Source organism: Psammomys obesus, unplaced genomic scaffold, assembly GCF_907164565.1.
Source record: "Psammomys obesus unplaced genomic scaffold, mPsaObe1.curated_primary_1811, whole genome shotgun sequence".
Taxonomy (NCBI): Eukaryota; Metazoa; Chordata; class Mammalia; order Rodentia; family Muridae; genus Psammomys; species Psammomys obesus.
This window is the reverse complement of record NW_026596088.1, coordinates 6,726,546-6,750,444: the sequence shown is the minus strand read 5'-3', so window position 1 is coordinate 6,750,444 and position 23,899 is coordinate 6,726,546. Positions and strand designations below refer to the sequence as shown.

Sequence of the window (23,899 nt, the reverse complement as noted above, 5' to 3'; positions counted from 1 at the left end):
CCCCCCCCCCCCCCCCCCCCCCCCGCAGCGGCTTGCAGGCTCTGCCGGCGGTGGAAGGCGCCTGAGAGAAAGCGGGACCCGGAGGACCCGGAGCCGGGTCAGCCGCTTCCTTCTAGAGCTCACCCCTGCCCACCTCGGAGGTGCACGAAGGGGATGGATCCGTTCACCCCCCGCCCCCGCCCCAAGCGCTTTCTTCAAGCGCCGCGCAGCAGCCCGTGCTGCGCATCCGCAGAGCCGTGGGCCGCGCGCTTGCTCCTTGCGGCCGGGATGGGCGGATCCTCTGCCAGGTGAGCGCGGGGAGACCCCCGGCCCCGCACCCCGAACCTCCAACCCAAGGAACTTTCTAGCACTTTCCACACCTGCCACCCGCCATGCTCCCCCCAACCGGGCCCCCGACCTCGAGCCCCAACCCCGGCGAGCTCCCCCTCACCTTGCTGGAGGTCCCGGTGGTCGTACCAGGGCTCCTCCTCCATCTCAAACTCCTCCACCAGGTTATCGGCCAGCATTTCGCCGGGGGCGTCCGGGGGCAGCGGGCTCGGCCGCCGCCCCGCCGTTTCGGCCGCTGCCCCGGGCTGTCCCCCGGCCCCGCCGCCCTCAGCCAGAGCCGCCCTCGGGCAGGACGCGCCGGCCCCCGCCGCAGCTCCCGCCGCCCAACAGCCAGTGCCCTAGCGAGAGCGCGCCCCGGGTGGCACCCGGAGCCGGCTCCTCACGCCCGCTGCCCGGCCCAACGTGGCACTTTGGCAGAACCCTCCCAAGCCGGGGAGATGATTCAAACCCGAGCGGCGACTTGACCAATCGCGAATGGGCCGTCGGGGGAGCGGCAGCGACTCCAGCCAATAGGATCTCGGAGCAGAGAGCGGGTTCGCGGGCCGCCAGCCAATAAGAGCTCGGAGGGGAACAAAGGAGGCGGGGAAGAGCGGAGAGGGTGCGGCCGGCGGCCCCTCCCCTTTTGTCTGTGTCGCGGCTACTCAGTGAGTGCGCGCCAGTTCCGGAGCGCGGAGGTGCCTGCGGTGACCTCAGCTTTGCTCCCTGCCGTGTTGTGCCCAACTGGCGAGGGTGTCGCGGCTCCGGGCATCCTCTTCCCACCCGAGAGGTTTCGGAAGCGGGCTAGCCCTCCTCGGCTCTGCCCTCGGTGACGCGCGGAGGGAGACTCGGGGTTCGTCGCGAGGTTAGGGCCGAGAGAACGCTGCTGTAGAGGGAAAACTGCTCCTGGAGGTCGGAGCCCCGGCCTCCCCGGGGATGGAAATGAACCCCTAAAACGGCGGTCCCCAACCCCACTTGGCCCTCCAAGGCCGGGTTCGGCCCGTGGGAGCCGCCTCCCTTGGGAAAAGTTGCCGGCAGTTTTGCATTAAAAAAAAAAATAATAATTTTTTTAAAGGTTTGTATTGCCTCGGAGCAGGCGTCGCGTTGATGGCCCGCAGGGCAGAGTCCGCTTGTTGACGCAGACCTAAAACTGCTGCTTCTTGGGTTGAGCTTTTAGCGTAGTTGGGTCCCTCACACGTGGAAACTCAAACAAGGCAAGGTCGGCGCAGCTGTTGAGGATGTTAGAGCTGGTATCGTCTGTGGAGGAAAGGAGAAAAATGGTCACAGAAGTGAGGAGAGCAGGGGAGGAAACGCTCAGCTTTGGCAGTAGTGAGCCGCTAGATACCTCCTGGAGTCACTAGAACTAAAGTGGAAAGCGGTAGTAATTTTACCTTGTCCAAAAAAAAAGAAAAGAAAAGCGTCAGTCGTGGCCTTAAAAAAATGTACACAGATCACTATGGTTTAAAATAGAAATTGCTAGGAGGAAATTACAGGTCCTCAGAGTTAGATCTTGGGTAATTTGGACGAAGAAAACTTAACGCTAATTTTTCTTTCTTTTTTTTTTTTTTTCAGTACTAAGGGTGCCTCGTGCATTTCAGATAATCACTTTACCCCTGAGCTGTAGCTCCAGCCCCTTCCTCATTCTTACGGGTTGTAACATGCACCTTTGCTCAAATCTGTGTAACGCTGAGCACCTGCCCCTGGGAAGGTGGGCTTGTGAAGGACGAACAAGCCTCCGCGTTGTGAGGTTTGTTTATGTTGTTTGCCCAGGCTCTCGCTGTACGGCCCCAGCTGGCCTGGCGCTCGCTATGTAGATCAGGCTGGCTCTACCTCCAGAGTACTGAGATAAAAGGCACACGCCATCACACCTTGCCCCTACCGTGAGGTTGCTCTAGCAAGGTTTTCCTCTTCATGAAAATCAAAGAAACTGCCCAGTAAAGCTGTGTTATTTCTAAGATTTATTGTGAAGGTAGTGCTAAAAACAACAGCATCAAAATAATTTACTTAATTCTCTCGTTGCCTCTCCCTTCTTTTTCTTTTTCCCCCCTCCACTCACATTCAAGAAAAAGTGCTGAGCCACAATCCCAGCCCATGAGTATATCAAAATAAGTAGTAATAGTAACAGATTGCAACCTGTTGACGATACGGCAATATAAATGAGAAAAAGTTTTTTTCTTCTTGTAGGGGAATGCCAATCAGAAATATAAAAGTAATAACAAAGTAATATTAGCCGGGGATGGTGGTCCCCTCAGCGCTGGGGATATGGAAACAGAGGAGAGTTGTGAGTTTGATACCAACCTGTGCTACATAGCGAAACCCAGTCTCAGAGAACAGACCACACAGGCAGAAGCAAACCAAAGTAGATCAGGCCAGATAGTTCAGTGCATACAGGTGCTTCCTTACCTGACAAGCTTAAGTTTGATGCCAGGAACCCACATGGTGCAAGGCAAGGACTAAGTTGTCCTCTGATCTCCACTTGCATATTGGGACATACACACCTCCTTAACACAATAAATAAGCAAGGAGTTCCAAATTTTGGGGGGGGGGGGGTAATTAGTGTTCTTTAACAATTTTCAAAGGAAATAAGGAACAAACCCAACAGACTATTCATTTTGGGATGGGCCTGTGGGTTCATCTTTAGGGATGCTATTTTCATAGACCATTTCTGTGTGTGGTCTGCAAAATCCTGAACAAAAAGTGCATTGAGAAACGCTCTGCCTTAGAAAAGACCCTGTAGCCGGGTGTGGGGGTGCAGGCCTTTAATCCCGGCGCTGGAGAGGCAGGTGGATCTCTGTGAGTTCAAAGCCAGCCTGGTCCACAAAGTGAGTCTAAGATAGCCAAGGGCTCTGCTACACAGAGAAACCCTATCTCAAAAAAACAACAATAACAAAAAGGGCCTCCATGAAGCAATCACAAATAGCGTCTGCAGTGATCAAATTTGGCCTAGAAGCAGGTTAGTGAATAACTCTGCAAGTTGATGCTAAACAGAGGGTTTCAGGGGTTACTTAATAATTTACCAGTATATGGTGTACTCATCCAACCTTATGACGACTGTGTTCTGCTGCTTTTAATCTCTTTTCTATGAAACACGCTGTGGTAAAGACAGGTTGGCTTCTGGAATCTTTTGTTCTTGGCTGCAAAGATCAAACACTCTGCATCTTACAGTAAAATCATTTAAAGTTATTTAAAATCAGCTTTAGGCAGTAATAGCAGCTTTTAAAGGATGAGAAATGATTTTCAGTTTGATAATGAAATAAACCTTGGAAGAAATTGAAAGGAAAATATTGATGTGTCTTTTTGTAAGGGAATTAAGGAAGATGTTATTTCTTCAGTAACTAGAAGTAAAAAGTTAGGACAGATTTTTTTCCACAGTGCTATTAAAACTTTGTGTTCCTTACTTCAGTCAGGCTGGGCATTTAACTCAAATTCTTAAAAATAAAAAATAAAAAAATTGAGCTTGGGGAGTTACGAGACTTTGCAAGAATCTAAGTCTGTGAATGTCTCCCTTCTGACTTAATGACAGAGCAGTTCAGAAAGGCACAGCATGCTTATTATAGAAAACCTGAAATAAAAGAAGAAAAGGATGCCCAGATTTTTGGTGGGCTGAATTTGTTTGTTGGCTTTGGGCTCTGAAGACTTGCTGTGTCTTTGACCAGGTAACAGGGTGACCTCTAGCCTCAGTCTTTATTCGAACTCTCACCAAAAGCAAATCCCTCCGGTGAAGCCTTCACCAGGACCTCCAGCTTTTCTAGTCTGAGAGTTACCTTTTAAAGCCAAAAATGTTGACTGACCTTCTGATACTGTAGTACTTGGACTTCTTAAGCCTTGAGAACTGCGCAATAATGAAATGAAAAGCAGATTTGTATTTTATCATTAAAGCAGAATTTACCTGCATTTAAAAGCTACAACCAGGAGGCTGGAGAGGGGACTTACTAGTTAACTCTAGCTCCAGGTGGCCTCACTCACACCCAGACTCACATGCATACACCAGCGCCAGTCCACACCCATAATCTAAAAAAAAAAAAAAAGTACAACTACAACAAGGATAAAACATTTCACCGCTGTTATTGCAGTACTGGGGAGTGAACTCAGGGTCATCCTCATACTACGAGTGCACTCTACCAATGAGCTACATCCCCAGAAACAGCAAAAAACTCTTTATTAATCTACTAATAGTGTTTCAAATGGATTCAGTAAGCTTTTGTTTTTAATCTGTGAGGCAAAGTCTCAGTGTTTAACCCAGGCTGGCTCCAGGCTCATGATCTTCCTCCCTCAGCCCCCCAGGGAGCTATGATTACAGGTATGCAATTCTGGAACTCTGTGACACATACAACTAAACTGATTCTTGGGTCCACCAGAAGGTTAAGTCTGGGAACCAATAACTGATGGGGACAGGTTGACACAGGTGTTCAAATGACCAAGGCTGGTCTTGAAATCATGTCTTTGAACATCCTTCCTCTGCCCTCCCTCCACCAAGAGTGGTGGTCTACACCAACACACCCAACTTTTGTTTTGTTTGGTTATTTTTTTTTTTTTTTTTGTTTTCTTTGTGGTTCCAGGTACCAATAACTTGATCTGTGGTGTGAATTCCCTTCCAACTTACCTTTCTTCTCCCTAAGGAACTGGAAACATTAGCCTGAGTTGTCTGCCTCACTTTCTTCCTGATTCTCTGAGGTTAAAGCAGAAGGCCGAGGACTATCCAAGCAAATAACATCCTCAGATTATGTGGAAACTCCTCTCTTCCCCAATGCACCAAGTCTTGAGAGAGCTGGAGAAAGTTCGTATGTAGTAGTAAGCCAAGGATAATGAAGATTAGTGGGGTGCAGTAGTATATTCCCCCTAATTCTAGCATGCAGGAGGCTGAGGCAGGGAGAATCAAAGTTCAAAGCCAGCCTGAGCTACAGTATCTTAAGCATAGAATCAATAATCAACTTTTAAAAAGTTAATCTGGGCTGGAGAGGTAGCTAAGTTGGTAATATGCTTGCCTAGCGTACATGAGACTCTGGCCTTGTTCCCCTAACAAACTGGGCATGGTGGTGTCCACCTGTAACTCTAGCACTTGGGAGGTAGAGGCAGGAATTCAGGACGAGCCTCTGCTACATGGCAAGTTTGAGGTCAGCCTTTGAGTATACGAGTACCCTGTCTGGGAAAAACAAGCAGAGTTTACATCTTCCTACTGAGCTAACCTTTCCTTATTTTCCAGTTGTAAAGACTAGAAGGTAAGGTGATATGTTCTGTTTAAGAGGGGCATAGAACAGAACTATATTATTTCTGTATTCCTCTGAGATACGGCCTTTGGATCAAAGCTGCACAGTCTTATCTAGAGAAGGTTAAGTAACTATTTCACTGCAAGTGTATGCTGTGGAATGAGCAGCTTATCACAGATAAGGAGCTTCTATTCCTTCTCTCTGGCTTTACCAAAAGGCCACCATCTCTCTATCATCTTCTGTTCCTCCTCCACTAGGGAGGCTGATGTGTAACCATATTGCCTTGACCACCAGATAAGCATGCCCAAACTGCTGCATAAGTCTCACTTTATAATGCAGAAGAAATATGACAGTTTAAGCAGAGGCTGGGGAGATGGCCCAGCTGTTTAAAGTGCCTACTGTTATAAACATGAGGACCTGAGTTCAATCCTCAGCGTCCATGTGAGAAAACAAAACGTCAGGTGTGGTGGCATATGCTGTAATCCTAGCTCTGGGGGAGCAGAGACAGGAAGCTGCCTGGGTTTTTCTGGTCACTAGTCTTGCTGAATAGGTGAGATCTTGGCTCAGTGAGAGACCTTGTCTTAAAAAAAAAAAAAAGTGAAAAACAATAGCAGAAGATACTCAGTGTTGACATATGGTCTCTGTGTGCGAGCACACATACACAAATATTAGAGTCATACTTTATGCAAATTGGGGCTCAGGCAACGTCCCAAAATGATGAATGAGTATAAATAAATAGACAAAGAGATCTGGTAACATTAACAACAAGTATTTTGGGGGGCTCTAACTAAAATAACTAGTGTAATGGAATTTTATTAAATTTATTATGTATCATCTACTGTCTGCAAATAATGAATTAAAGCTTTTTTTTTTTTTTTTAACACAGGAGGGAAAACTTCCTCTGCATGGAAAATGACACTTTTAAATATCAAATCCACAGCCTGGTCATACTTTCTGATTACACTAGGAACTAAAACGTTAAGTTCTTTCTTCAGTTTCTACTATGTGAAACTTTTCTTGGAACTATACAAGGTTTCAGAGTTGGCCTTCTATCAGTCCCAGGTGAGGTACAATCTTTACTCCCTTAAATGTAGGACAGAGCTTTTTTATTTTTTTCCCTTACAGTGGTATGTTGCTGTCATTTATCAAAGAGTGGATTCTTTACATACTTGCAAGAGCTATCAAGAAAAAATGTGTGTGCTGTGGTGATGCAAACCTGTAATTTCAGTACTTAAGCTGAGAGGATTGTTGAGAATTCAACACAGAGGGATCCTATCTCAAAAAGAAAGAGAGGGAAGGAGGAAGGAGGGAGAGAAAAGAGAGGCGAAGGGAATGGGTTGTGAGAGAAGAAAGGGACGAAAGAAAAGTAGAGTCTTAATGATTACTGTTGCTGTGATAAAACACCATGGCCAAAAACAAGTTAGGGAGGAGAGAGTTTGGGCCACACTCCACATCACAGTCTGTCACCGAAGAAGTCAGGGCAGGAACTCAAGCAGCTCAGAAATCTGGAGCAGGAGCTGAGGCAGAGGCCATAGAGGATTGCCCCTTACAGGCTTGCTCCTCCCCATAACTTTCTTAACCTGCTTTCTGATAGGATCATTTATTTGCTCAGGTATGTCCTCACCAACATGGACATCAATCACTGATTAAGAAAAAGCCCTACAGTCTTGCCTGCAGCCTGATCTTATGAGGGCATTTTCTCAGTTGAGGTTCTCCCCTCTCAGGTGACCCCAACTGGTGTTGAGTTGACCTAAAATGACCCAGCACAGATGCTATGCTATACCTTGAAAAGCTTGATGATATTGACAAATTTGCATTATAACTTATCATACATGAGCTGAATGGATAGCTATAATGTGTTTGCATTTTTCCTTGGGCTTTCTGATGTTGCTTATTACAGAACTACATATTTACTATGTTGATTAATTTATTATTATTGATATCTTAACGTTTTTTGTTTTTGTTTTTGAGTCAGGGTTTCTCTGTGTAGCCCTGGCTGTCCTGGAACTTGCTCTGTAGACGAGGCTGGCCTCTAACTGACAGAGATCTGCCTGCCTCTGCCCCCCAAGTGCTGGGATTAAAGTCATGTGCTACCTCCACCCTGCTATCTTAACTTTTCTTAGTATAGGTATGCAAAATGGCGTCTTGGAAGGGTAGAGAAATGGCTCATTGGTTCAGAACACTTTTTGCTCTTCTAGAAAGCCTGGGTTCAGTTCCTAGTGCCCACATGATGGTTCACAACCATTTGTAACTCCAGTTCCAGGGGATCGGGTGCCCTCCTCTGCCTCCTTGGGTATCGAACAAGCACATGGTGCACAGACATACATGTAGACAAAACATTCCTAGACATAAACTAAAACAAATGAATAAAATAAATTTTTAGCAAAAGGGCCTGAATTCCATGAGGAAGTATGCGCCCTGTGTGCCACAATGGGAGACACATTCTTTGGTTCCTGTGTTACTCTGGTTAGTTACCTGGATGAGTTGCTTACCTTCTCTGTCTTTGGTATGCAGCTTTGTAAGTTGGGAGGAATACAGTACTTATCTTGGAGAGTAGTGATTTTTAAAAAAGATTTGATAAAACAATACATGTAAACACATGTACCGTACCAGAGTACAAAACAAATATGCATACTGTTAACTATTATTTTTTATTAATTAAAAATTTTTCTTTTAGGTTCTTTTGAGGCAGGGTTTCTCTGTATAACAGCCCTGGCTGTCTTGGAATTCACTTTATAGACCAGGCTGGCCTCGAACTTACAGAGACCTGCCTCTGCCTCCCGAGTGCTGGGATTAAAGGGACGCACCATCACGCCAGGCACTGTTATTGATGCTGATTAATAGTTCTGAAAACCGAGATTTTTCAGCTTTAGATACTTCTCATAAGTAAAAGCAGGGGGAAAAAAAAAGTCAGGGATTTCTTCCTTCCTGCTTCCTGCCTTCCCTCTCTTCCTCCCTCTCTCCCTTCTGCTCTCTGGTACTAGTAGCTCAGGCAGGTCTCAATGATCTTCCTCCAGCCTCCTGGGGGTGAGATTACAGGCACGTGCTGCCATCCTCAGCCTCAGGTGTCAGTGTCATCTTGAATGTAGCAGTCTACACCACTAACAGCTATACAAAATAATCCTATGTGTATTTTTTTCTCCCTAGGTAATTTTAATGATCTGGAATGTTCTCAGTGACCTGAGTGGGTACTGTTGCATGAACTCTCAGTATGATTGCGGTCTAAATTACCATTGTTCTCTGTTTGGAGCCCTCTCGCATGCGGTGGCCTTGCTCCCTTGGTTCCCTTGGAAACACTACCGAGAAGGTGACTGGCTTAGTGGACTCCAGCTGGTCGTCTCCCTGGGCGCACTTGGCAGCACCCTTGCCTGGGTGCAGCAAGCCCAGAGTGGCTTGTTTGCGGAAACCTCCCCCAAGCATGAGAGCAGGTTGCAGCGGAGCAGAAGGAGTCAAGCAGCATCTCTGGCGGGCTCCACCAGCATCCTTTTCTGTAGCCTCATCTCTCACAACATGGAGAGCCTGCCCAAATTCAAGACCGTTACTGTCATCGTCGCTCTCCTGGCAGCTACCAGTCTTTACCGTGGCGTGTTCCATAAGAAACCCCGAGGGAAACTTCCTTTCCAGAGTGAACAGGAGCCTCGTGGACCTCGGCCATCTTACTGATGAGACAAATCTTGTCACAAAGGAACTTCTTTCTTTTTCTCATCGTGAATTTCCTCCAAGTCTTCCATTTGACCGTGTTCAGTAACTTCATGATGATCTTTGCAGATAACCTCATTCCCATCAAGGCTCTTTCTTCTTCCGTGAGGAGCATCATGTTCAGGGCTGGCTTCATCTGCCCTCAGGTATGTGAAGATTCGCCCTGTGTTTTCCTATGGGGACTAAAGATTAACTCTTAGCTGTCTGAGAAGATTAAAAAAAGTGACTAAATGAGTAGTGTTACTCACTGACGTATATTTACTAACAAACCATAAGAGTCAGAGCCCAGTCACCACACAGGATTCCATAGAAATGATGGGGAAGTAAATGAAAAGCAAACAAAGGATGAGCATAGTGAGTGTTACAGTTATTTTTATTAAACTATTTGTTTCTCAGTTTCTCCTCTCTCTCTCTCTCTCTCTCTCTCCCTCCTTTCTCTCTCTCTCCCTCACTCTTGCTCTCTCACTCCCTCTCTTTTGAGACTGGGTTTCTCTGTCCTGGGTTTCTCTGGCTGTCCTAGACTCACTCTGTAGACCAGGTTGGCCTTGAACTCACAGATCTGTCTGCCTCTGCCTCTGCCTCTCTGAGTGCTGTGCTCACAGGTGTGCACCACCTTGCCCAGCTTAGTTTCTCTTGTAACCTGGCTATCACACAAATAATTGAGACTCTATTATATTATTTTAACAAGCTTCACAGCACAAGAACTGAGCAGTTGTCAATCTATTTTTAGCACACTAGGCTAATCTGGCTTCCTCCCAGCATCAGAGATTCTGGCACTTTCTAGCTTTCCCACTCCTGCTCCTTCTCTTGATGTCCTTTGGACATGTGCCTGTGGCTGAATCCTCTACTTCCTCTTCCAATTCCTCCTCCCCTGGCTGACAGGAAGTCCAGCCGTATTCTGTCTCCTGCTCAGCAGTCAGCTATAAGCTGCCTTGTTGGCATACCAGGGGATAATTGGGGAGCAGTGTTTACACAATATTGAGACAGGAGATTGGACTCAGGACAAGGACTACAGTCAGATATTGGGAGTACAGAAATCAGCATTTGAATTACACAATAACTTTATACCTACAAGTGAGGGCCAAGCAGCATAATTTAATGTTTTAAAAATTATATTTACTTATTGTGTATATGTGTGTTTGTTTTGAGACATTGTCTCGCTGTATAGCCCTGGCTATCCTGGAACTTGTTAACTTTCCAAGCTGGCTTTGAGTTTAGAGAGCCTCATGCCTAGACTATTGTGTGCATGTGTATATTTGTGTGTGCGCCAATGTGGCCTGTGTTGGTCAGAAGACAGCTTCAAGGCATAATTCCTCTCTTTCCATTATGTAGATTCCAGGGATTATTAAGCTCAGGTGGTTAAACTTGGTGTTAAGCCATCTCCACGGCCCAGTGTTTTAAACATTCGGCTTTAAATCTAAGCATCTGCAAAGCTGTGGAAAAGTAAATGGCTTCCTCTGAGTGTACATTTTTGCTTTATTGAGGAATTTAAAGTTTTGTATTCATGGAAAGAGAAAGACAAGGAAAATCGTGACACATGAAAGGGAAAGGATTCCTTCACCCCTGCTGGCTGAGAATCAAGGACTTTTTAACAAGATTATGAATCACATTCATAGTCAGAGCTTAGGCCTGGCATTCCTTATGACTCATGTATCTTGAGATTCCTTTAATCTTTGACCTATGTTTTCTTTTCTATGCCTCATAATAACCACCTTATAATCTCATTTAGTAAATGCACTAAAACAGTTTTGTACTTAATTGTTTTTTCTCCTTTTGAGACATTGCCACTCTAGCCCAGGCTGGCCTAAAACTCATGGCAGTCCTGTTTCAGCCCTGGGAAAGTGCTAGAATTACAGATGTAAGTTGACATACGTCATATGCTTAACTTTTTAACCCCTTCATCACTATAAACTGCAGAAACCATCAAAGCCATGTAAAAGCTGTTGTTAAGCTTCTTATGTATAGCTGGACATAATGTTTATGCCTGTAATTTTAGTATTCAGGGAGGCTGAGGTAGGGGGACTGTTACATGTTTGAGGCTAGCCTTGGCTACAAAGTAAAACCAAACCCCAAAACTAAAGAAAACAAAACTAAGAAAAAACTCAACAAAAAAGGCACTTCAACATGACTCTCTTGAGAGGCCCACAGCTATACTGGCTGACCTGGACTTGCTTTGTAGATCAGGCTGGACTGGAACTCACAGTGATCCACCTGCCTCTGCCTCCCAAATGCTGGGATTAAAGCCATTCTACACCATGCCCGGCTTCCGTCATTTCGTAGTAAACACTAACTCTAATTTTTAAAAAAAAATAAACCAAAAGAGTCAACTTGATCAAGGATTCATGGAGCAGGGTTTCAAAACACCTGGCTAAAGTTCTGAGTCCTAGAACCCCAGAGCATTATTGAGATTTTGTGGTCACGACTCTAATAGAGATGCCTGTTCCTTGTTACACGATTTGGAGCTGACATATTGCTATCTTAAGCTAACTGTATGTTCTAAATCTATGACTAGCCTGTGATACAGGTCTCTTATAATTTTGTTTTGCAGTTAAATAATAAATAAAATCTGGTACTTAGACTCTCCAGGGGTTTTGAAATAAACCAACCTGATAGATTAGCATATTAACTCTTTTTTTTTTTTTTTAAGCACCAAGGCAATATCTGACATAAACAACTTAAAGAAAGGTGTCTTGATTCACAGTTTTAGAGGCTTCAGGCTGTGTTTGCTTGGCCACATGCATTTGAGCCAAGCAAACCACATCCTGGTAGTGGATGGTGGTGGAGGCTGTTTTTCACTTAATAGACAAGATGGAGATTGAGGGAATGGCCTTCCCCTTTTTCCAGTTTTATTACATCCAGGTGTTCAGCCTACAATCTAGTATTGATCACATTTATAATGAAGCTTCTCCCAGGCCCCTAGATATACCCAGAGGTGTGAGGCATCAATATCCAAGATGGCTTTGAACTCACTGCAGTTCTGTCTCTTCATCCCAAGAACTGGGATTACAGGCACAAGCTATTGCTCCAGCCTTGTTTGTAGTCATTTGTCTACAGTGCACTAGATATACTTTAAAGAAAAGAGGTTTAGGACTGTGGTAGCAGAGTGCTTGCCTAGTATATGGAAGGCTGTGGGTCCCCTTCCCAGCACTGAAAAAAAAAAAAAAGAGAGAGAGAAAGTTTATTTTGCTCTGAGTACAAGGCTGAAGAGGAGCTGTATTTGGTGACAGTCTTGCTAGTAGGGTTTTAAGGCAGTGCAGTGCATATAAGGCACGAGACAGAGGGCCTGGGCACGTGCATATGAGCTCTATGCTTATAAAACTACAAGGAGTCAGTCACAAAAGTTCTAGTCTGATGACTTATTCGTGCTGCCTGCCTCCAGAGGCTCATCTCTAAATACCATAGTTAGACTAAGTTTTCACTCTAAACTTCAATGTGACTTTTGGTTTGGTTTTGGTTTTGGTTTTTCAAGATAGGGTTTCTCTGTGTAGCCATGGCTGTCTCGGAACTCACTCTGTAGACTAGGCTAGACTTGAACTCACAGAGATCTGCCTGCCTCTGCCTCCCAAGTGCTGGTATCAGAGGCGTGCACCACCACCACCAGGCTCAACATGAGCTTTTGAGGGGGAGCAAGCTATACTTAAACTGTAGCACATTCCCTTTTATGACTGAATGATAATCCATTTTATCATTTTGTTTATCCATTCATCGGTTGATGGATTTTTGAAGTATCTCCACACGTGTTCGTGCCTGGGCACATGTGCTTGAGTGCACCACATGTGCGTGTGAGCCTGCAGAGGTCTGAAGAGGGCACCAGATCCCCTGGAACCGGAGTTACAGGGGGTTGCAAACTGCCATGTGGAAGTGAAGAACTGAACCCAGGTCCCCTGAAAGAATAGTAAGAACCCTTAAATACCGAACCCTTTATTTCCACTAAAATAAATAAATAAACAAATAAATAAACAAACAAATAAATAAATGAATAAATAAATAAATATTGAGTTCCTGTATATAGACATGGGCATGACACTGTGGGTGTATGCAAGTTAGAGGACAGCTTGTAGGAGTCAGTTGTCTCCTAATCTGTGGGTCCTGGGGTTTGAATTCACGTGCCAGCCTTGCCTTCAAGTCCCTTAATCCTTTGAGCCAACCTGCTGGCCCCTCTCTCCACTTAGTAATGCTGCTGCGAACAGTAACGTCAATTTTTTTGCGTGAACGTGCTTTTTTGTTTCTTCTGATATACATGCAGGGATAGAAAGGCTGTCCTACAGTTATGCTGTGTTGTACATTTTGAGATACTGGAAGACTTCCAAGGTGGCTGCACATTTTATGTTTGTAGTCGTGCAGAGGGTTTCCAGCCCTTCCAAATTTCGCTAAACACTTGCTTTTCTCTGCCTTCTTCCTTCCGTACAGCAATCTTCCCGTGTATAAATGGCGTCCCATCGCGCTTGAGCTTGCATTCCCCTGATGGCTATCAAGTGGGTGTTGTGTGTGTTTTTGGAAAACTTTCTAGTTAGCTTGTATGCCTCTTCTTAAATAGGTTGTTTTCTAATTTCTGTTCATCATATATTTTTAAAACTGTCCTAACTTTTTATTTTACTTTTGTGTGCATGTATGCATGTTTGTGTGTGCACAAGTGCATGTATGTGTGCAGTGATTGTGCACGTGTGTGCAAGAGTTTAATCCTTTCTCACTGCGTAAGCTGGCTGGTCAGCAAGCCCCAGTGCTCTGCTTATTGGCCCGTGTCTCCAGTCCTAATTTTTGTTTTGTTCTGCATCCTGAGTGCTGGATTAACACATGTGCCCCACACCCAGCCCTTGTATTTTTATTACTGAGTTATATTGGTAATTCATACATTTCAAGATATAATCTGTTATCCGATTGGTCGCTTATGTTTTTCTGTTTTGTAGGCTGCTTTTTCAATTTCTTGATGGGATAGAAAGTATGAGTCAAGACTGTTTTGGTTGTTTTGGTCTGTTGACCATTCATATGAACTGTAGGGTCCAAACCTGTCCATTTCTGTGAAGACAGTAGCTGAACTGAAACGCAGTCCTCCTGTCTCCATCCCTGCAGTAGCCAGGAGTACATGTCTGTGCCCATAGGCCTAGAAAGATCGCTAACATTTTTTAATTCTAATTTTTTGATATTGTAGTTATATTATTTTCCCCCTTACTTGTCCTCCCCCCAACCCCTCCCATCTACCCTTTTGCTGTCTGTCTCTCAAATTCATGGCCTCTTTCTTTAAAAGTTATTTTTATATATGTGTATATGTTTCTAAATACATAAACACAACCTGCTCGGTCCATATGATGTCACCTGTGTGCACCTGAATCAGGCCTGACCACTGGACTTTGGATTAGCAATTGGGGCTCTTTCACGGGAAGACCATTTCTTCTGCTCTTACTACTCCCTAATTGCCCGTAGTTCTTTCTCCACGGTTAAGGCCAGGCAAGCTCTTCCCCTTCCACATTAGCATGTCTATTGATGATGTCACTGTTCAGATCTTGTTTAGGCAGCTGTATTGACTTCATAGGTAAGGCCTTTCTGACATTTCTAGGAAACACAATCTTACAATAGGATTTTTACATTCTTTTTGCTCCCTCTTCTGTAACGATCTCTGAGCTTTAAGAATTGTCTTGTAGATGTATCAGTTGGGACTTGGTCTCCACATGATCTCCCGTTCTCCACATTTTGATCTGTTGTTTTCTGATATGTCTCCACGTGTTGCAAAGAGAATCTTCTTTGGGCATCAGGATAAGTATTAGAATTTAGTTAGGGATTATTCTGTTTTAGTAAAGGGGTAGTTGTAGGCTCTTCTCCAAGATCCATGACTTCACTAACCCTGAGTAGTTTGCTAGATTTCCAGTTCCAGGTATGATTTCTTTCTTGACAAGCAGGCCTTAAGTCCAATGAGAGGGCTGCTGGTTTTCACCAAGGTTTGCATGCCGTTATTGTACCCTTATGGTTATCATGCCATGCTGGTGGTCGTTGTGGTTTAGAGGCATCATAGCTAAGTAGGACTGGTCTTTGCTTCCTTCCCTTGGAAGCTTGTTGTGCCTTCTAGTACTGTGAAAACTAGGCCTCAGGAAGGAGGCTTTCAGATCAGATCCAGCTCAGGTCCTCTGGATCCTGTGTCCAAAGTGCATGGTATCTTCAGCAATAGGAACTTACCTCTGAGAGGCAGCCAAGGGCAACATTCATAGCCGATCATGTTTTGGGAGTCTCTTGGATATCCCTTTCCAACATCTCAAAAGAGGGCCTCTCATGCCTACTTTTTTTTTGGGGGGGGGGGGCTGTTAGCTATTCTGTAGCCCTTGCGGGGAGCATTGTCAGCACAGATGGGAAAATTTTATTTAAACTGTGTATATACACAGACTTCTATGTATTCTATGTAATTTTAGATAGATACCATGATCCCCTCATCATATCCAGAAGAAAGGGCTGGGATAGCCTGGTTAAAAGAACAGAGGCCACATCATCATATTGGGGCACTTAGAGCATCCAGCGGTGATGACTGGGAAGCAGTCCTGCTGGAATTTTCTACTGAGGGAGCCTCAGGCAGAACTCCCCTCCACAGGCGAGTGTCCAGCCTCTTGTTCCCACCAGGCATATTTATACTATGGGTGAACAGTAGTAACCTCCGTGGGAAACAGTCTCCCTTCTCATCGTTCTCAAGGGTACAGTGCTTTAAACATACCTTGCTGTTGGGTGTTCTTCTCCCTGCCTCAGAGGCAGGGGATCAGCCTGACTTAATAAAGGGCCCCAGAGGCTAATATTCCTATTGTTTTCAGTGCTGTTTTGTTGTTGTGTTTCACTTATATTTTTGATATTTATGTGCGTCCCTGTCTGGCCTTGGAACTCACTATGGAGATCAAGGTGGCCTCAGCCTCCTGAGTGCTGGGTTTGCCAGTGTGCTGTCTCACCGCACTTAGCCTTGCTCTGCTCTGCTCTGTCCCCACTCCTTCTCATCCCTGAGCAACTGCCTGCCTGCTTTCTGTCAGTACAGATTGTTTTTCACTTCCTAGATGCATGTATGAATGGAACCTTATAATATATACTATTTTGAGCTGGATTCCGTCAGCCATGTTATAATTATCAGTAAACTTCATCTTTATTGCTCAGTGGTGTTCTTTTGTGTAAATGTATCTAAATCTGTTGGTTCTTGAATATTTAGATAGCCATTCAGGTTATATCAGGAATTTTTGGCTATTATAAATACATTTTTTTTTCTAGATATCTATGCCTTGGTGTAGATATACGCTCTTTTCTCTCTCTTTCTCTTTTAATACCTGTGAGTAGAATAGCTGGCCTTGGGTTCTAGGATTTTAAGCATGTTCCATCATGCCCACCTCTTACCATTTTCTCTGTCTCTAGTGACTGATCTACCCATGGAACCTTAGGGCTGTCCCAGATGTGCAAGGCCCTGCACATCTTTTCTTTCTCTCCTCCCCCTTCTCTCTTACACTGTAAGCATACGCTTATTTTTTTTAAAGATACTTCCTAAAGGTTTTCCAAAGTGACTGTACCATTTTGTGTGTGGCTCTCTCTCGCACGATATGTATATACCTCAGCATGTGTATAGAGGCTGGTGTCTGACTTCAGTTATCTCCCTCTGTTGCTCTCCACTTACAGAAATATAGTTTGCCATTTTGACTGGTCAGTGAGCCTCCAAAATCTGTTTTCCCCTACTTCCAACGCTGGGGTTTCTGGCACTCACTGTCATAATGGGCTTTTTTGTGGGTGCAGGGGATCTAAATTCAGGTCCTTATGCTTGTGCAGCCGGGCCCTACGCCCATTCATCCACCTTTTGCATTCCGTCACTAGTGTGCAAATGTTCTGGCTGCTTGGTATCCTCACTGACTTTTGATATCTTTTCATTTTAACTATGCTAGAAGCCATGCCATGGCATGTTATGCCCCTGATTTTCAGCATGGCTGCTAATAAGGTTGACTATCTTTTCGTGTGCTTATTTACTTTCAAATTTTTGTTTGTTTGTTTGTTTTCTTTCTCCCTTTTTCTTTTTCTGACTCTCACACAATAGCCCTGTGTAGTCTCAAACTTTTTATGTAGCCCAGGCTGGCCTCAATCTCGTGGAAATCCTCCTATCTCAATCCACTCAACCTACTTAGTGAGCTACCATACTTACGCCAATACAGATATTTTGGGTAGATTATTTATTCAACTATTTTGTCAAAATTTTAATTGGTATTTTAATTAATCTTTATATTGTTGAGTTGCAGAAATACCTTTTATAGTCCGGATACATGTTCTTTGTTCTTTGTATGTTCAGTAATAGATCTTTCTCTCTCTCTCAGTACTGAGGGTTGGGCCTAGCACCCTGCATAGTCAGTGCTCTACCACTAAGTTGTATATTCAGCTAATAAATATTTCTCTCAGTCTTGTCCTAGCTGTTAAATGTTAAAAGACATATGGCCAACAGACTTCAACAGCCCTCTTCCTCAAGCCCTCATAAGAACATATGAAATACAAAGCTGCCTTAATGTAGTCTTCATTTCTAGATAAGTGACACTTGCATAAAATACGGTGTCAAAAGTGACAGCTCAAGAGAATTGTCATTGTTCAGCTAAATGACCTTAACCCCTTTGGTCATCGAGCACAGTGAGGAGGTAACACTGTTTCCCTTTCCTGAGGCTGACTGCTCAGTGGTCAGTCATCCCGCCCCCCCAAGAGGAGTACATTAGTAACATCTAGGAGGAGGGCTTTGGAACCTTCCAAGGGGGAATCTGGCTCCCCTGTTGAGCTGTGTGATCCTGAGTGAGTTACTCAATCTCTTTGTAGCTCATTATCTTCAGGTATAAAATTAAAATAAAAATGGGACCTGTCTAATGCAGTCACTTTGTGGATGACTAAAGGAAAACACCCTGATGATTTGAAAGGGTTCCTAGCGCAAAGGTAACACTCTGGAAATGCTGGCTCTGGCTCACACGCTCGGCCAGCTCAGGCTGGACACCAGGACTGCAGTGCTGCCTACAACACTCTGGGTTGCTTTCGGTTTCTGTGGGCGACTTTGCCAATACCCAGGTGGGACATGCTGTTTGAAGACTCCTACTCAGGTGGAGATAGGAAGGGGAAGCCAAATTCTGTCTGTGGAAGGCTTTACTTTTAGACATAGTCTTTCCCTTCTGTTACTATGACCTTTTGTAATAACATCATTGGCCCATGTCTCTTTACATATTGGACACAAGAATAATAGCTAATAAATTATTCGATGTCTTATTCATTGAATGTGGACCTAAATGAGGAGATGGGGAGTGACAGGGTTATTACTCATTGGTAGAATGCAATAAAGTAGAGCAGAAAATTGAGAGAGGAGAGGAGAGAGGAGTTAGACATTAGAAAATGTCTCTTAGGTGAAGCAATTTGACTTTGAACACACAAGCAATTAAAAGTGGCAAAGCTGGAATTCAGATGTAAGTCCTCTGATTTCCAAATCTTGTATTTTGCACTCTGCCACACATTTCTCGCATTATTGACTTCTTGCCTATTTCGGCATTAGAGGCTGATATGAAACAGCTTCATTTCAGTAAGTGCCTATGAGTGACTTTGTAATAAAACTGCACAAAGGAGCATCCTGGATCTTTCTGTGTGCTTTGTATACTTCCCTTCCAAGGAATGCTCTGGATCTTGTCAATCACTAAGCTACTATTTTCAGCCTCTAGAAAATGAGCTCTTTTTCCTTGAAAGTAGAGGAGTAAGCCAAAGAGTGGGCCAGAGGGGGAGCCTGAATGTTTATTAAAGGACATTTATATTCAACTTACATTATTCAAAGTCCTCTTGTATTGCAATATACATACTTTCGATTAGTGGAAACTTCTCTTGGGCTAAACAATGCACTTTTCATGTCGAAAACAAAGAGTGTCTTCTGATCTTTGTGAACGCACTTGACTGCACATGTAACAAACTTTCTAATTAAGAACAATGAATGCCTTCAGAACTGGCAGCAAAAATGCAGAAAAGGAAAAAAAAAGTTAAGTTCTCGGTGTGAATCTGTTGGAATGATTAAAATACATAGCACTTAACCAGAAGAAATGAAGTGTGACTAATTGTTGCGTACGGACTTCTGACTTCAGGGTAAGGGGCATTTCAGATGGCCTCACGGTGTGGGTGGAGAGATGCTTAGGAACGACCTGCCTTGGGTCAGTGCTGGCGTTAACCTCCAATTCCCAGTAAACTGGGAATTGGTTTCAGTTTTGGTTGAATCTTCCACTTCCTGGGTTGTTGGTGATTTTATGGAAATAGTGGCAGTTAATTTAATACTCATACAACATTGATTCCTGTACTTGTTTTTTCTTCTCTTTTCCTCCCTTTTTGGCAGCGCTGAGGTGGAACTTTAGACCACTGAGCTACATCCCTAGCCCTTCAATTTTTGATGTATAACAATGAACAGGTGTGTGTAGTGATTCATCTATAATCCCAGTACTTGGGAGGGTGAGGCAGGAGGATTACTGAGAGTTCAAGGTTCAGCCTGGGCCACATGGTAAATTCCAGGCCACATGGTAAATGGGGCCACGTAGTGAGACTCCATTTCAAAATCGTACCAAACCCACAAATTCCTCCCTGGTCGAGACAGTCTTAAGATGTGGTGAACAGATGTTGTAATCCAGAAGCAACTTAGTTTTATGAGAAGGCCCTGATTTTGTCATCACAGTAAGCAGGATTAACGGGTAGGGCGGGTTCCTTCTTAACATGGTATCAATCTCTTTCCTTGCAGTGCCTGGTACTTCTAGGTCAGTCCTGGCTGAAGAAATATGGTTACTATAAGGTTATCTTAATTTCTTTCTACCTAGAAGGAGTAGCCGCCGTCATCACGTTACTTCTGAGACAGGAATATTTTTACCGTTTGGCTGTTCATCTCACTGTTATCAGGTAAGTAAATGCCAGGTCCCATTTAGCATTATTCCACACTTTTTCAGCACTCTTCTAAACACTGAAATATCTTTAATCTGGGTACGCAGAGTTACAAGCAGGAGTCACCACACCAGGCTTACCATATTTGATCTGAATGGAATTTAACCCTCATTTGTAGGCGGGGGCATTTTACCTTTCAGTGAAATCATTTGAATGTGAACAGCTTGCCTGTTAGAAGAATTTCCTATAATAGACTTGTGCTAAAAAGAGGCTTTGTTTAATAGCTAGGTGTAATGGCCCAGCCCTGTAATCTGGCATCCAGAGGCTGAGGCAGGAGGATTGCCGTAAATTTTAGTTGAGCCTGAACTACTGAGTAAGACTGTCTTAAAAGAAAATAAAACCAACTAGCCAAACCAACCAAACAAGCAAAACACAACAACAACAAACAAAACAATCTCAACAAGGGGCTATGAGATAGCTCAGTTGTTAAACTGCTTTCTACACAAGTGTTAGGGTCCCTGGTACCTACGTAAAAAGCCAGACACAACAGCATGCATCTGTATCCCAGTGCTTGGGAGTGAGGCATGAACCATGAGGTAGAGACAGCAAGGTCTCTGGAAGTCACTTGCTGAGTTGATGAGCCCTTCTTTCAACAAGAGAGACTTTGTCTGAAAAAACAAGATGGAGGGCTGGATAGATAGTTCAATAGTAAAAGAGCTTACTGCTCTTGCAGAGGACCCGGTTTCAATCCTTTTAGTTCCTGTCATCCATATGGTAGTGACAGGAACCATCTTTAACTCCAGTCCCAGGGGATTTGATGCCCCCTTCTGACTTCTGTGGGCTCCTGTGCATACATGTGATACACATACACATTCTCAGGCATACATACATACATACATAAAACACACTAAACAAATATATAATTTTTTAAATGAAGAGTGCTTGAGGAAGACACTTTTAGTACACATGCTCAAACAACCCGCTTATTCACACATACCTACACAAACACATATATACCACACACATATAATAAATAAATAAATGTAAAAAGAAAAAGTAAAATAAAACAACAATAGAAACCTAGGTGTATGCACACTTGTAATTCCAGTACTTGGAAGGTAGAAGCAGGGGAAGCAGAAGTTCCAGGTCATCCTTGGCTACATAGCAAGTTCAAGGCCAGCCTGGGCTACATGAGACCATCTTAGAAGCAAGCAAGCCAACAAATGTTTTGTGGATTGCTGGAGTTGAGTGCGATCTCCTAGTTCATATGTATGTGTACTTATTATCATGCCTATTCTCTTCTGAGCTATTCTCCACCCTCCTCACCATTCCACATTCAGGCTTATTAAAACACAACAAAACAAAACTATGTGAGAGAGAGCAAGCATGTGATCCTTGCCTTTCTGAGTCTGACTTAGTTATCTCCCTGGACCTAGTGCTCTACAGTTCCATTCGCTTTGCTACTTAGGTCAGGATTTCGTTCTTCTTTATAACTAAATAATATTCCATTATATATATGTATATACATATATATGTATATACACATACATATTTTCCTTATCTGTTCATCCATAATAGGCACCTAGGCTGATTCCATATCATAGCTACTGTGAGTGGTACTGCAATAAGCTAGGCCTTGTGAGTATCTCCTTGGCATCTGACCGTTTCCTTTGGTGGTATACCCAGCAGCAGAGCAGCTGGATCTACTGGCCCTCTAGTCTCAGGTTCTGGAGGAACCGTTGCAGTCTTTCCCACAGCAGCTTCTCTAATGGATAGGCCCATCTGCAGTGTGTGGGAGCCTTCTCCACACTTTTGACTTTTGGTTTCTGTGCTTTTGATAATAGCCATTCCTTTTTTAAAAGATAGGGTCTCGCTTTGTAGACCTGGCTGGCCTGGAACTCAGGGACATCTGTCTGCTTCTGCCTTCTGAGTGCTGGGATTAAAGGTATGCAACATTGCGCCTGGCGGATAATGAACATTTTAACTGGAGTGGAGAAATACCTGATAATTTCCTGATGACTAATTTAGCGTGTATCTATGCCATTTGCTTATCTTTTGAAAATTATTTTATGTGTGGGTGGTTTGCCATATATATATCTGTGTACTATATGTGTACCATATTGTGCCAGTGGAGATCAGATCCCAGGAACTATACTTACAGGTTGTTGTGAGCCACTGTGTGGGTGCTGGGAGTTGAACTCAGTCCTCTGAAAGAGCATCCAGTGCTCTTAATCATTGAGCCATATCTTCAGTCTGGCTGTTTGTATTTCTTTTGTGAAAAGTTTGTTCAGAATATTTACTGGGATTGCCATTAGTTTTAGGTTTGTTTGTTTTTTTTTTAAATAGTTTGCTGATGTAAAGTTAAAAAAAATTCTATATATTCTGCATATTAATCCAGGTGAATAGTTGATATTTATTTTCTCCCATTCTGTAAGCTCTCTCTTTACCCTGATGTTTTTCCTTTTGCTTTGAATACATATTTTAGTTTCATCTAATTCTATTTGTCTATTTCTGCTTCATGTTTTCTGTGTTTTTTTTCAATATTTTTTTATTTTTAAATAATTTTATACGTTCACTTGTATCCCAGCTGTAGCCATCTCCCTGTTTTCTGTGTTTTGAATATCGCTCCTATGCTGAACAACTTACATGACTTCTTATTTTTCTTCGACTTACCCAGTCTCTTAAAGTGTTTCACCTGTCTTCTACTTTAGCTTTTGTTTGTTTGAGATAGGGTTTTACATAGCCCAGGCTGGCCTGTAACTGGCTGTGTAACTAGAGTTGACTTGAATTGTTGATTCTCCAGCTTCTATATCCCAGGTTCTGGGGTACATGCATGATCTACTGTGTCCAGCTTTGCTCATCGTGTTAAAATTATTTTATGTGTATGAATGTTTCACCTGTATGTGTGTGCCTGGTGCCCCCATAGAGGACAGAAGTTACAGACAGGACTGGAGTTACAGACAGGAGCCACCATAGGTGCTGGGAACCAAACCTGGATCTTTTTAAAGAGCAACCAGTTGTCTTAACTGCTGAGCCATCACTCCAGCCCCTGTTTTGTTTTGATCTGTGCTTTCTAGTTGTAGAATGTTCACATGTGTATAGTATTTTAACTTTTTTTCCTTCAGAGATTGTACATGCCTCTTTTTGCCTATTTAACTTGCCACTGGCTGACATGATCGATGCAGATTTACTGAAGTTCAACAGGCAGTAAGTGTATTTATTCAGAAATTAACAACAAAATGGTAGGAATTACTAGAGTCCCTCCAGCTGAGTCATATTGACATCACAAACACATACGAGGGTGATGATCTAAGGGCTTCACCCGGACCAAGAGAACAAAATGTTAGAGAATGGTCACATTTATTCACGGGGCCACTTTTCCTTTTCTTCGGTCTGCAGTGCTGTGGATCGAACCTCAGGGCTTTGCACATGCTGGGCAAGTGCTCTGGCCTTGAGCTGCATCCCTTGCCCCGGGCAATATTTTCCTGTTCTGAAAAGATATCATAATTGTTATTGCTTAGGTTCACACAGCCAGGGCTATGTCAGGGTTAATGCTTAGGAACTGAAGTGAAATCTCAATTTGTTTTATCTTGCATGAATTTCAATGCACCAACTTTTACCAAATTTTAACACACATAAGCACTCTATGGCTACATATATGGTTACACTGTATGCTTACAGAGGGGCACCTTCCTGAAGTCTCAGCCCTTTAGACTGAGGCAGGAGGATTACCTCAAGTTTAGGGTTAGACTGCTAAACAGTGAGCTGAAATTCAGCCAGGGCTACATTGTCTCAAACAAATCAACAGCAGCAGCAGCAGCAAC

At 43.7% G+C, this 23,899-nt stretch overlaps 2 protein-coding genes across 2 annotated transcripts in view; one reads left to right on the top strand and one right to left on the bottom strand.

Annotated features, from left to right (window-relative positions):
* Positions 1-718, bottom strand: part of Cdr2 (cerebellar degeneration related protein 2) — a 32,053-nt gene extending 31,335 nt beyond the window's left edge. Inside the window, exon 1 of the mRNA XM_055627559.1 lies at positions 431-718. Coding sequence (XP_055483534.1) covers positions 431-506 — 76 coding nt within the window. The 5' untranslated portion in view covers positions 507-718. The remainder of the gene's footprint in view (positions 1-430) is intronic.
* Positions 719-999: 281 nt separating this feature from the next.
* The window catches only part of LOC129691425 (transmembrane protein 180-like), a 34,922-nt gene continuing 12,022 nt past the window's right edge, over positions 1,000-23,899 (top strand). Inside the window, 6 exon segments of the mRNA XM_055627560.1 lie at positions 1,000-1,156; positions 6,397-6,572; positions 8,658-9,144; positions 9,147-9,355; positions 19,939-20,097; positions 23,203-23,282. Coding sequence (XP_055483535.1) covers positions 6,423-6,572; positions 8,658-9,144; positions 9,147-9,355; positions 19,939-20,097; positions 23,203-23,282 — 1,085 coding nt within the window. The 5' untranslated portion in view covers positions 1,000-1,156; positions 6,397-6,422.